Here is a 14,508-nt window from a genome sequence, read left to right on the forward strand (position 1 = left end):
GACCATGTCTACATGCCTGAATGCGTTGAGTTGCTGCCATGTGATTGGCTAATTAGAAATTTGCATTAACAAGCAGTTGGACAGGTGTACCTAATAAAGTGGCCGGTGATTGAATACATACATATTGATTTGGAACTAGTAGACCACAATTTGCTTTTGGAAAACTGGTTTATTGTCTTGATAATTTTGCATGCATTGCATATAAATAATGCATCATCTATCTTCATCCCTAGATGTACTCTATAGCCATTTGGCTGCTTGCCATATAAAAAAAAAAGAAATAACACAAGTTTCCTCGGTTTACACTGGCTGAAAGGCGCATGACTGCAATATTTCTTCGGATATAATCTATAAGGTGTGCAGAGAATATAATCCAGAGGTTTGCTCTCATTCATTGTTTTCCACTACTGACATTTCCCCTCTCTCAGTCAGTGGTTCAGTCCGCCTGTTTTAAAACCCTCAACCAAACGCTTTTGTATTGTAAGGCTTTCAGCTCTCCATTACAAACATCTGAAGGCGTTCAGTGTAGCGAAGAAGAAGAATAAGAAGGTTTAACACAAGACGCAAACAATATTATCACACAGCTCGCGTCGCGCATAATCGAGGGTTTGCTGTTCACCGATGACCATGGACGGACTGAGCAACAATAAGAGCATGTCTTACAGCCGATGGAGTTATGACAGGTAGGGACGCCGTCATACAGTAAACAGTCTACCAAAATTTGAATTGTTATGTTAGTGTTGAATAATTTAAACGATTTAAAGTAAAACGCGAGGAGGAATGTTGACCACCTAATCAACCCACAGCTCATTGCAGTGATATGAGACGCTGGTTTTAATGACAGAAGTTATCTACAAAGTTCGTGGTTCGTTTGAGAAACAACAACAAATGGCTTCTTTTAGTCAAAATGAATGATACTTCGCAAACGTGATCCTTTTCGTAAAACCGCTTGTAACACGGCGACTGGAGACATTTTTCCTGTTTGACAGCTGAATGGAGAACTGAAGGTCTTCTGTCGAACAGTGCTGTTTTATGTTCATTTAAGCGTCATTTTTGTGTTGTACAGTAGTGGTTATTGCGCATCAGCGTTGCTTTTGGAGAGCCAAACGTCACGGTTTTATTTCAACACGTGCTGTTTGCAGCGTAGGCTATCTCTGCTTTATTTATTAGCCAGGCTTCAGCAGCATCCTCTCCGCTCCACTGTCAGCATCCAGCTCTCTGGAGGCATCATGAGATCTGCCTCGGTGCCTCTGTTTATGATGCCAGAGTTCATCATGTCTGCAGTAGGTGACACATTTGAAATTTCAGTCAAAACCAAGGATGTGATTGGTATGCTGTGACTGCGCTCGTTGCTCCCCAGAGGAACTAGTCTTACTCTGTAGCATTTCTCCATAGGGCATGCTAAAATAGAGCATTTGGAGTACATATTATGTATTATGTGCCCCAATCTGCACACCTCTAAATATAACATTTGCTAAGGTGTATTTGCTGTATGAATCAATAGCTTTATCTAATAAGCTGTAAGATTCAAATGTGATTTAAAAAAATGGGTGGGGCTATGGTATATTAAAATTCTGGTCAATTAGTAAACTACATTTTAAATAGTTCTTTAGCAGTGCTGGTTGTAAAATTCATTCATTTTTCGGCTTAGTCCCTTTATTTTTCAGGGGTCGCCACTACGGAATGACCTGCCAACTTGTTCAGTATATGTTTTTCACAGCAGATGCCCTTCCAGCTGCAGCATACACTCTTACATGCACACATATACACTACGGCCAATTTAGTTTATTCAATTTACCTATACTGCACAGCAAATTGTGAGGTGTTGAATTTCTGGTGTAAGCTCATGTAGTGTTTTAGTGTTAAAATCTAAGTGTACATATACTGTTTTTAACGCTGGTGTGGGTTAAATTGTGACTTTAACAGTGTGTATCATTGGTGTTGCCTTTCCATACTCCTCATCGGTGTTAATTGCACATACGGGAACTTGAGGTGACTGAGTCAATACGGTCCGCATTTGACGATAAACTTTTCATTAATGGCTGCTCCTGCTGGACAGATTCCTACCGGAAACTTGACATAAACGCAAACGAAAGACACGCGAGTCGGAATTTTTACATTTTAGAATTAAGAAGCCGGTTTAGCAACTTTAAAATCCGGGATTGTGGGACTATACCCGTGAATCATTGCAGCATCAGCCACACAAAGCCATCAGGTGTTGAGGTACGTCATTTTCCTCATTTAATAGCACAAACTTCAGTTTTTTTTTATTTGTAATGTTATATATACGCCTGGGCTATTTGTTAATTACACAAATTGTCCTAAATACTTTTGTAAAACCTTAATGTCACGAATCATTTTAAATGATTTTTGGCGCGGGATTCTACACCACTTCAGTGTATATTTTACATACAGGACCCCCTCGTGAGTCATCAACACGGAGCGGAGCGATGGCAGCAGCAAGTTTTCCGCTCATTTAATGCCAAAACAGGTGAGTTGTTTTGTACGTTTTTATCGAAATTATAACGTAGTAATTTTATTTGAACAAAGAGAGTATTGCAGAGTAGTGTAAGTTACGCTTTCTGCCTTTAACGTTAACTTACTGCGAATGCCTCATAAAATGTCACTCATAAATTTAGTTTTAGACAGCTTTCCTATCTTTACACATGCTTAAAATCTAAATTTTACCGTCTGTTTATTCGTTTGTGCGTAAATGGTAGGGGTATGTTGTTGAAACTTATTTTAAATGTGATTGAATCAACCAATGCAATCCAATTTATTATTTAACGTCGCAAATTATGTGCTATTGAGCATTTTACACATGGTACACGATAACTGTAAGTGATTCTGATCGGGCATGTGGAGAATGAATTCGTATCCTTACATGTATACCGTTAACAGCATTTCTTTTACGTTTGCCGTCAGCTAGTGCGTATAATTTTGAAAGATTTTAAGGCGGGTTAATGTACACTGATTTAGTGTTCCTTTTTTCAAACGGAGACTCGACGCCTTGCGTGTCACGCTGGAAAAATAACGAACTATGCATGAAGCAAGTAGAATAAAAAGTAAGTTTTTCCTTTTCATTTTTGCTTGAAAACAAAATCATTAGCTTAACTTTAAGTTATACCGTTTTACATTAAGGATAGCAATTTAGTGTATGACGTCTGCTGCTGTGGTAAATGTTTTATTAATACTGCAAATGCTACTGATAATATATTCTAATATTCGTTTTATCATCTTTCTCCTGGAAAAGTCTAATGTTACTATTTACTAATATTATTTTTCATCGACGTTTGAAGGAAAAATGTACTAACCAGTCAATGTTTTTTTTTATATTTCGAGTTAAAATCCTGCACTAAGACCGGTTTTGTGCAAAGATTTGAATCTAATGTTTTTTGTGACTTGTCCAACTATTGCAAGAATCCACAGAATGTTAAACTCTCCATAATGTGCAAAGTTGGATGTCTACTTTTACATTTCGTAAAAGAAATGTGGTAAACCAGACTTAGAATTTTGAAGAACATTGATATTTATTTATGTAAATGTTTTTCTTTTTTTGTTTGTTAGTGTTTATTGCCCAAACTCTATTATAATCATATCTTTTATTTCTAACCAGATGATCAACAGAATGCTGTTTAAAGTACAGTATCAAGCTCGTAAGAGATACATGAAACTTCCAGTATTGGCATATGATGCCCTTATACGGGAAGGTAAGTTTTCATTCAATTTTTTTTGATACCTGGCATTTTTTTTGTTTTTTGGCTAATGTCTCTATATATTAGTTTAGCCTAAAACACGTTTAGAAACAGATATCATGAAACAACTGATGGAAAATTGTAATTTATTTAAATATTTGTTTTTCTATTCACCTAATTATATTATTTATTTTATGCCATTTTGTGTAGTCAAGGAGAAATTTGGTATATCTCCAGATCATACCATTTATTTGGCAGACGAGACCGGAACTGAAGTGGATGAAGATGTTTTTGCTGATATTATGGAACAAAAGCCTGACACACTTTGGACAATTGTTGATTCTATGGCTACAGAAGGTTTGCAAGGCTGCAAATGCAAATATGTGTGTTTTAAATAGTTATGTATTTGTAACATTTCATTTTCTTGTTAGATTCTACTGCCCCACCAACCTCTCAATTTTCAAGTGAAATGAAAACGTTGTCACCAACAGACAGCTGTGTTTCTGTTCCCTCAACAAAAAGACCTCGAACTGACGACCAATTTACTGAGGCCAAGGAGGTAGAATACATGATTAAAACCTATATAAATGTTGCCTTATGAAATGATTTGATCAATTTATCTTTGTTTTTAAGCTTGTAAAAGATGTATTGGGGAACAAAAGTGCAGGGGAGAAGATTTTTCAGGAGTACAGAGCAACTGGGAAAATCACAGATTCTACAAAGCGAATTCTTGTGAATGCTGTAGTTGGAGACATGATTGAAAAACATGGGTAAAGTATTTAAATATAAGCTGTTTTTACAATGCATTGTCATCCCAATTAAAGGGATAGTTCACCCAAAATTGAAAATTTTGTCATCATTTACTCACCATTTACTTGTTTTTTTTTTTTCTTTCTGCTGAACACAAAAGAAGATATTTGAATAATGTTGTAAACATGTAACCATTTTCCCACTGATGGGTTGCAGCTAGAAGGGCATCCGCTGCGTAAAACATATGGTGGATAATTTGGTGGTTCATTCTGCTGTGGCGACCCCAGATTAATAAAGGGGCTAAGCTGAAAAGAAAATGAATGAATGAACATGTAACCATTGATTGTGCTAAGGAAATCAATGGTTACAGAGTTCTAAAAGAATTTATTAAAACCACTAATTTGTGTTCACTAGAAAGAAAAAAAAAGTCAATGGTTTCAAAGAACTTGAGGATGAGTAAATAGAGGAAATCTAAATTTTGGGGGACCCATCCCTTTTTAACAGACTTGAACATTCAAATCAAAATCTTTGAACTGTCTAGAAACTTGAGTCCAATTTTGCATATTAAATGGACATTTAAACTAAAACTGAAAATTTACTTGCTATTTGCTCACCCTTAAATAGTTTCAGACCCTTATGGCTTTCTTTATTCAGTTGAACACAAAATAAGATATTTTGAAGAAAGCTGAAAACTTGTAACCATTGACTTTGTTAGTAGCAAATGCAAATACTATGGAAGTGAATGGTTACAGGTTTTCAACTTTCTTCAAATTATCTTTTTGTGTTCATAAAAAAAAGTCTAGCAGGTTCGATAGAAGTAAAGTCTGGGTAAATGATTGTTAATATGTGGGGTATAAATGAGAATCGGTTGTACAAAGTGTGTTACCTTGTGCAGCAAAACTGTTGCATCACTTCACTACCTCATCATGGGATAGTAAAGTGTGCATATCAGAATCTTTGTGACGGTAATTTATCTAAATACTTCTCACTCAGTGTCCTATTAATACTTTGTTTTTGGAAATGGTACTCTGCTTACATACTGTTTCATATGGTAGTATGTGTACTATGTGAGTTTGTACACAGCATAAGTCTGTATTGCTTGTTAAAGATTAAACTCTGCAGAAGCAGCACCCATGTTCTAGTTATTTGTTTTAATGAAGTACACAGGTTATTACATATTACACACTATAATTTTATTTATCTTTGTAGGAACATTCCACCAAAAGAAATACGAATTAAATATGCTGTTGGAATAGTGACTCTGTTCCCCTCCCTCAAAGATCCCTACTCCAAAAGAGGCTATGTGAGTTGTTGTTTATTTTCCCTAAAAAAATAAAGTGTCTTTTTAATTTAACTAAAACATCTTGTTTTTTTATTGCAGGAACATTTTTATGATCCAGAAGGTAACTCTAGATACATAGCCTGGAGACTGAAAACAGTTCAGCGCAACAGTCAAGTCAGTAGGACCAGCATTCCACAAGGCATCTCTGAGAGGAGGGGCCCTATCACTGAAAGAGCGTTTTTGACAACGAAGATACAGCTAGAGGGAGATAGCTGCCAGGAAGCCATTTCATTTCTAAAACACTGTTCTGATCTGGAGCAAGTGGCTGCAAAGATGAAATCTACTTTCCAGTATCGGCAGGAACTGATCCGCAATCCTGAAAAGTCGTCATCTGTTTTCAATATATTCCCTAGGTTTCTTGACACAAAAGGCCTGGTATGTGCTGCACCAACTGATGGTGGTTTAAAATGGATTTTAATCTGCTGATGTGACATGACATTTCTGTTTTAATCTATATAAAACATTAGGTGCTTCAAGACTTTGAGTTGCTGTTTGGAGTAGAGACTTCAGCAAAGCTGGAGAAGTGGGGATCTTCTCTTAAACACAAAGTAATTGGAGAAGCCAAAAACCTGACCCAGTCATTTCATCTGAGTCGTCTGATCGAGTCTGCAGAGCAATGTGAAAGCAGTCAAGAAGTTACAGGTAGTTATTTATGTATCTCAATAATTGTGTGTTTCTTTTATGGCTTTTAGGCTTTATTATAAGTAATTTTAAGTCATACACATAGATTATCTTGATTTAATTCATGTTGATTGAAACAATTGTGGGCCATGGTGTTTTCTGAAAGGATGTGATTAATCATATGCATTTGTTTTAAAAATAATGGGCCATGATGTTTTTCTTTTCTTGACTTTTAGAGTGGGACAGTGACATGTCTTCACTGTTGTTGCTTCTCTATCTCCTTCCACCACCTTCAAGTGGAAAGAAGAATATTGTAAAGATCAGTGTCCAAGAAGCATTAAACCACATAGTAAGGTTCCACAAGGTATGCTTTGTGTTTGGGTTGGACTAATTAGTGTTCCAAATGTTCTAAGATGCAAGTTAACAATGGATATTAACTTAAATAGTGGTAAATGATTGCAAAAAATAAAATAATTTAATAAACTAGGCACATTTTGCAATGACTAGTGCTGCACTGACCGAAATAGTCTTGCATAACAATAATGTTGTTTATCACAATATATTGTACAACAAAAATTTGAATTTGTGACAGGCCTACTGTACACACTTTGTGGCTGAATTCAAACATTTATTTTGCAGACGTGTTTGGAGCAAATTTACGGTTGATCTGTAATTCTTAGATGTACATCATACCCTCTTTTGTAAAATACTGAAATTTTTTTTTTTTTCAGTCCTGTTGCAGTTTCGATGACGTGCTGAGGGCAGGACAGACAACACAGCCGTACATCTTGGCAGTCGGAACTTTGAAGAATTGCATCCATGACTATTACATCATCGTGGATGGACAACTCATTCCCTGCAAGGCGATGTCCTCTCTGGCTGCTTTTGATGAGCTTTTCAAAGCACATTATGTGTTCGGCATTTCATATGATGCTGCTTTACACAGTATGTACACGTTTCTTCAAACAACGGTTTACAACATTGACGTTGGTGTCACTCATGAAAGCCCTCGAGTCAGGGATCTTCGAGCCAAGATTCTAAATTAGGACACTACTGCAGAGCTTAAAAATGTTTAGGTGCTTTGTTTGCAAGTTGACTTGCAGTACAGTCAATGATCTAATACGCCATCTAAAACTTTCTCATGCTTTTTATCCTGGCAGAAGATTACAGTTGGTATGCAATCAGGATGATTGTTGTCTAAGATTTGTTTCATATTCAGGGTTTAGAAAACATCTTCAACGTAGGCACAACAGTGAGGTCTCTGACATGTCTTTATTTGAATCCTCCCCGGCTCCTTCTGTTGAAAGTGGACCAGCATCTGTAACACAACCTTCCAACTTAGTTTCAGGAAATCCAGGAACATCTTCAAACACTGATGAGAGAAAGTTGAGAACTCTCTTAATATTTCTCCATTCTCACTTGGCTGGACAAAATGCTTTTGAATTTCTACATTTTTGAACATAAATTTCAAAGTCTGCAATAAAGGAACATATACAAATTTATCAGTAATTGGAACCTGATCATATGTACCTGTAGTTCTATTGCGTCTACTGTCATATCTCACTCCTAAGGGTATTTCAATAGGTTCTACAACACCCCAGTTTCTCTTCAAAATTCTCTTCAGATACAACTCTTCTATGATGACTTTGAAACTTCGAATCCCCTTGGTTCTAAGCATGGAATCCATAAGATTGGAAGTATTTATTTTGTTTTGAGAAACCTGTCATCAAAGGTAAACTCTGCTTTAATGAATATTCATCTTCTGGCACTTTTTCACACACAAGATGTAAAGCGATATGGCTTTAATGCCATTTTGGATCCAATTGTGCGTGACTTTAAAATTCTTGAGACATCTGGAATTACATTGCCGATCTCAGAGGATCCTGTCCATGGAACTATAGCTCAAGTAACTGGAGATAATTTGGGAATGCACACACTTTTTGGATTTGTAGAATCTTTTAACTCAAATTATTTTTGTCGTTTTTGTTTGGTTGACAAATGTGCTTCACAGAACATTTTCTCTGATGACCACCCAGACATAATACTGCGTGACAGACTTCTACATGCTCAACATTGTCAAAGCCTCTTTTCAGATGCTGGTCCACAATCATCCTTTGGTGTGAAAAAAACATGCTTGCTGAATGAGCTACAGTATTTTAATATTTCGGACAATTTTGCATTCGATATAATGCATGATATATTAGAAGGTGTAGGACAGTTAGAAATGAAATTGCTTTTTAACCATCTATCACACAGCGGCATTATATCTTCACAAACTGCAAGCAATAGAATTTACTCATTTAACTATGGCTTTGTTGAACGTAAGAACAGACCAACAATGATTAATTTTGAACAAGCTGGGAATGGTTTGGGTCTCAATGCTATTCAGACATTTTGCCTTATTAGAAATCTGCCTTTAATTTTTGGAGATCTGGTTGAAGTTGGAGATAAACACTGGAGTTTGCTACTGCTTTTACTTCAGATAATAAATATTGTGTTTTCTCCAGTCATCTCAGAGGGCATGACTATTTATTTAAAGCATCTGATTTGTGAACACCATACACTGTTTAAAAAACTTTACCCAAGGAATCTTATTCCTAAGCACCACTTCATAACCCATTATTCCAGATGCATCAGGAAGATAGGCCCGCTGGTTCATGTGTGGGGAATGCGTTATGAGGCGAAACATAGCTTTTTCAAAAAAAGTGTGAAGAATTTCAAAAATATTACCAAATCTTTAGCGCTAAAACACCAGATGTGTATTGCATACCACTGGGAATCTCAGCCATTTAAGAATATTGACTGTGGGCCTGCAACAAACGTTCAGCTTTGTGACCTGATTGACTGTGAATTCATTGCAGAAAGACTGCAAATTGAAAATGAAAGTAATGTAGATCATCTTTCTTGGATTACTTGTTTTGGAACTGAGTATCGGTCAGGCCTTTTTGTTTGTTCAGATTTAAGAGATGACATTCCTGTGTTCAGTAAAATTACTGATATTATTGCATTTGACAGTCAGTATTTTTTGCTGACATGTGAATTTGAAACTGTATGCTTTGTTGAACATCTTCACTCCTTTAAGGTTAAGGAGGAGCTTTGTAGAAAAGTTTCCCTTTTGAATGTTGAAACCTTGCGTTTTTTTAGGCCATTCGACCTTCAGATAAGTTATGGATTAGAGGAAAATGACTTTTATATAGTTCCTGTACACGTTTTCATATGAACCACTTTAGTTCAGTGATGGTACATTGCTGAGGCTTTCCTGTATGTTTAGATTTGAAAGATGCTATTTCTGTGCTCAGTAAAACGTCTGATATTGTTTGATGGACAGCATTTTTTGCTTGCTTATGAAATTGAAAGTGTGCTTTTGTTGAACATTACTAATTTCAAGGAAATCCCCCTTTTTGAATGATTTTTGCTGTGGTTTTAATCCATGTATTTTTTTTAAACAACTGTATGCAAAAATTACTTTTATATTTTTATAAAGCATTTTGGTTCAGGAATGAGGCTTTAGCTCATGTTGTCTTGTTTATGTTTGGCAGTGATAGGTAAAATATTAAACATTTCCACTGAACTTTTTTCAATGTGACAAATGTTTGTCTAAAAAATGACATTAATGACAAATTAAAGTTTTCAGGTATGAAATGCATATTCTGTGAAGTGATTTAATGTTGCCTGTGCTGTGTATTTTAAAGAAAATAAATTCTGTTTTGTAACTTTCTCCATGATTGTTTAATTTATGCGCTAAACACTTATTTTAATAAGGCTGTAACAGAAGAATTTATTTAGATTTTGTTATTATTCCAGGGTGTTAAAATTTTCAAATATAAACTTATCTTTATGAGTTTCATGTGTGGAAAATGTTAACTTTTACTCATGTTAGTTCAAAGAAAAATAGAATTTATGCTGAATATGACCTGGCTATGGTGATGGAGTATTTACTATTCACTATATCTAGTTTATAGTTTTTACACTCTTAGTGTAAAATTATTTACTCAGCTTAAGTGTATATATTCAACACTTTTCAAAGAGTAACTTATACACTGGGCTGGTGGGACTCGTATATACACCAGAAGAGAGTGTAATTTGACACCTGAGGAGTTATATGTACACTGGACAATTTGCCCTGCAGGTGTTAAAAATGTTTAATGTGGTGTGCATTTTTACACTCTAAGTGTAAAATATTTTACACTGCAGAGGTGTACATATTCAACACTTTTCAAAGTGTAATCTGGACACTTCGCTGGTGGGACTCATATAGACACCAGAAAAGTGTTAAATTCAACACCTGTGGTGTAAAATGTACACTGGCAAATTTGCTGTGTGGATGTCTTTGGACTGGGGGAAACTGGAAACCCACACAAACACAGGGAGAACATGCAAACCAGCAACCTTCTTGCTGTGAGGCGACCACTGAGCCACCATGTCGCCGGTTGTCAAATTCTATTTGTAAAAAAATAAAGGTGCTGGCTAGGGAGAACCAAAAAGGAGTTTTCACAATGATGCCATATAGATGAACCTATTATGACTTCCCAAATAATCCTTTAGTGAAAAGTTTAAAGGACCACAAGTCAGTCATAGTGTAAAGAACCTTTTCATAATCTGAAAAAAAAAAAAAAACGTTTTCTACTGTATATAATCTTTTGTGTAATGAAAAGATTCCATAATGGATCAATCAATGCTGTTTTCTTCCATAGGGAATTTAACCATTAAACCATGAACCTAACCAACATAAGTGGATGAAAATGTGATGAAAAGACAACTGTACAAACTGTTAATTGACAGCTTTTATGTTAGATAAACTGCATCTACATTCATTAATTTTTCTTCGGTTTAGTTCCTGATTTATCAGAGGTTGCCACACCTACATGTATTATATTTAATAATATTTTGAGATCATAGGGATGTCAAGTCAATGACATAATTTGTAGCATGTAAAAAATAAATAAATGCATGACACTTCCTGTTTTAGAAATGACCTTTTTTTTTTTTTAAGAAAAATTTAATCAAGTTTAACTTTATTGTTGTTCTGCTACATGTGTGGAAATTCACTGGAATGTCTAGGTATGGGCTGGACTATATGATTCTGATAGTATGATAACTGTGGATAAAAATGTCACGGTTTCACTGTATAGAGATCACTGCTCTAAAATGTATATTTATTTTAAATGTCTGAGAAAAAAATAAAAATGTTTTCCACCATTTGAACACAAAATATTTTATTTTCAGAAACATTTGGGAAATATTTTGGCACAGTAAACATGTCAGGGTAAATAGATCAACTGAATCATTGACTTCCGCTGTCTTGATTAGTTTCAAAAACACAGATTTCTTAACAATTTAAAATGGCATCTTTGGATATCGTTTTTGCTGGAGATGCAGTTGTCCTAAAAAGCAAAAAAAAAAAAAAAAAGCAAAACACTTTTATTTATTTTTATTTTTATTTTTTACATATAACGTAGGAATGGTATTACAGAAAATATTGGTGGTTTTCCAAACCGCAGTATACCTTGAAAACAGTTATCTTCCCATGTCTAGTCATGTCTCCCACGACCACAGTGCTACACAAATAAACAAAATTATAAATATGAACACAGCATTGGATGTAAGAGCTAATTTAAACAATGCATATAAGGGCTGCACGATATCAGAAAAATCCAACATCGCAATATTTTGTTATTCTGCGATTTATATATTGCTATCTCTATTTACAAAAAAAAAAAATCTATTTACAAAAAAAGTATAATTTTAGATTGCACAAATCATAATAAACAATCTACAATCATAGATAAATACAATAAAGAAAAATATACAAATTAAATTCACAAGGTTTTATTGTTTTCCAAGGAGTTTAACAGGTAAGAAGTTATTGAATAATCAAATGCTAAATTTTATTAGTTTTCATTGTATAAATAATTCAATAAAAGGAAACGTTAATAAAGTTACGGTACAATTTCAACATGTGACTCTTGCGAATGATCACATTGCGATATCAATGCTGAAACGATATATTGTTCAGCCCTAATGCATAAACTATACATACTTAAACTATACACATAAACTAAGACAGACTAAACAAGTGCTTTTAAGTAAGACTTACCGATATTGTGCAAGATATATTTCTTTCACACTTTGACAAAAACAAGTAGTGCAACATGATTTATGGTAAATACACAAGTAAAAATATATATTTTTATTGAGTTCTTGTAAGGTGGAGTTTTAGTAAAGGATATGGAGCATATGGAGAAGAGTGTTTCTACTGGCGGTTTATCAAGTCCACTCACCTGTGTAAAGCACACTCAGAAATGCACAATGTTTTTCAAGACATATGTAGTGAGTTGAGGAAAGTACCTGGTGCAAATGCACAAAACTATCAGTTAAAATGTCAGTTTAACACCCCAAGTCTAGGGGATAACAACATGGGCGTAATAAAGTAAAACGACACTCAGTTGAGAGTAATTGAATAGATTCATTGTAGAAAAAAAGTAGCAATTTAAATGAGCATCTCTTCAGGGTGGACACAGGCCAAAATTACAAACAAAAGAATCTGGAAGGTAAACAAACTAAATAACCTGTAAATCTTTTAAGCTTACTTTCCTCCTTGAACATAAACAAAGTCAAAAGTAATCAAAATAAATAAGCAGACCACACCCAACAAGCTTAAACTCTCAAAAAGTTGCAAGCACACATGAACATTTGGACAATATTAAAGTTTAGTTGTCTGCCGGAAGGGTAGGGAAATCAAGGAGCTCTCCACTCCCAGCAATCATTGCACCACAAATGAGCTCCTCTAATTCTGCCGGAAGTTCCCTTTTATAGCTCTCTGCGACCAGCAGCCGATCAGAGCCTGGACCATATTGAAACGATAGCCTATGGGATAACAAAAAACAACACAAGAAGGAGGAACAGAAGAAAAAGACATATGCAATGCACAACAAAACTAGATAAGTAAATAAATAAACTTTAGGCGTAACAGTCAGATAGATTAAAGAAGGTGCTTTCAATTTGAATTATTAATTAAATAACACAAATAACGAGGTTTGGCTACAAAAAACTCTTCTCTGAATCTGAATGTTGTGAAAGATGACTGAAGGGATTTTTTTTGTATCTGTCTTAAAATAATGTCATGTTTGGTATTTTTGGTTTTTCATTATTTGTGTTATTAGTGTTACAAGGATATCTGTGGCAAGAAAGTCCCTTCTGTTTGGCTCCTCCAGATCAATTTCTCTTTGTATTCTGTACAACAATAATGCTGCAGAAAAAGCTGTCTCAGGTTTTTTGGGATTATTCATGGTTTGCTGAAAGCAATTTGTTAATTCTTGTAACTGTGAGGAGAATAACGCCACCTCATTATCCTCACTTCTCAGTGAAACACTTTTCTGACTGTTTGCAGTTGAATGGAAGTTACTTTGATAATTAAGGCATAAGGCAAATCGCATAATTACGGGTTGGTTCACTGAGCCTGGTTTCTCTCAAGGTTTTTCTCTATTTCTGTTACCTGATGTACTTTGGGTTGCTTTTCACTGTTGCGTTTAGATTGCTTAGTTATGTTCTAAAATACATTTAATTTGCAGGAAATAAAATTGAGTTTGATGGCACTGAACCTTTTAAACGATGCTTCAAATTGTTTTACAATGAATACATTTTTGAGTCAGAACGGTGGCTCACTGGTTAGCATTGTCACCACCACACAGCAAAAAGGTCACTGGTTCGAATCCTAGCTGGGCCAGTTGGTATTTCTGTTTTGAGTTTGCATGTTCTCCTTGTGTTGGCGTGGGTTTTTCTCCAGGAGCTCCGCTTTCCCCTACAGTCCAAAGACGTGTGCTAAAGGTGAATTGATTTAGCTAAGTTGTTTGTGAATGCGTGTATGGGTGTTTTCCAGTGTTGGATTGTGGTTGAAAGTCTGCTGGGGCGACCTCTGATTAATAAAGGGACTAAGTCGAATAGAAAATGAATGAATGAATGAATGAATGAATGAATAACTGGGGCGGCACAGTGGCTCACTGGTTGGCATTGTTGCCTCACAGCAAGAAGGTAGCTTGTTCGAGCCCTGGCTGGGCCAGTAGTCATTTCTCTGTGGAGTTAGCATGTTCTCCCCGTGTT

At 35.4% G+C, this 14,508-nt stretch overlaps 2 protein-coding genes across 7 annotated transcripts in view; both read left to right on the top strand.

Annotated features, from left to right (window-relative positions):
- The first annotated feature begins 480 nt into the window (after positions 1 to 480).
- Positions 481 to 14,508, top strand: part of tub (TUB bipartite transcription factor) — a 154,756-nt gene continuing 140,728 nt past the window's right edge. For all 6 annotated transcript variants that reach the window (XM_087261162.1, XM_087261166.1, XM_087261170.1 and 3 more), the window contains exon 1: positions 481 to 683. In XM_087261162.1, the coding sequence (XP_087117288.1) occupies positions 622 to 683 (62 nt within the window). In that variant the 5' untranslated portion in view covers positions 481 to 621. The remainder of the gene's footprint in view (positions 684 to 14,508) is intronic.
- LOC110438773 (uncharacterized) lies at positions 1,978 to 10,126 on the top strand. The gene is made up of 11 exons (XM_087261174.1): positions 1,978 to 2,223; positions 2,416 to 2,491; positions 3,617 to 3,710; positions 3,906 to 4,052; positions 4,127 to 4,254; positions 4,329 to 4,465; positions 5,655 to 5,748; positions 5,827 to 6,162; positions 6,255 to 6,429; positions 6,645 to 6,772; positions 7,140 to 10,126. Exons 2-11 carry the CDS (start codon positions 2,480 to 2,482, stop codon positions 7,452 to 7,454), a joined length of 1,566 nt encoding a protein of 521 aa, XP_087117300.1. The 5' UTR covers positions 1,978 to 2,223; positions 2,416 to 2,479; the 3' UTR covers positions 7,455 to 10,126.

The sequence above is a fragment of the Danio rerio genome, chromosome 7 (genome assembly GCF_052040795.2).
Source record: "Danio rerio strain M-AB ecotype USA chromosome 7, GRCz13ab, whole genome shotgun sequence".
NCBI classification, from domain to species: domain Eukaryota; kingdom Metazoa; phylum Chordata; class Actinopteri; order Cypriniformes; family Danionidae; genus Danio; species Danio rerio.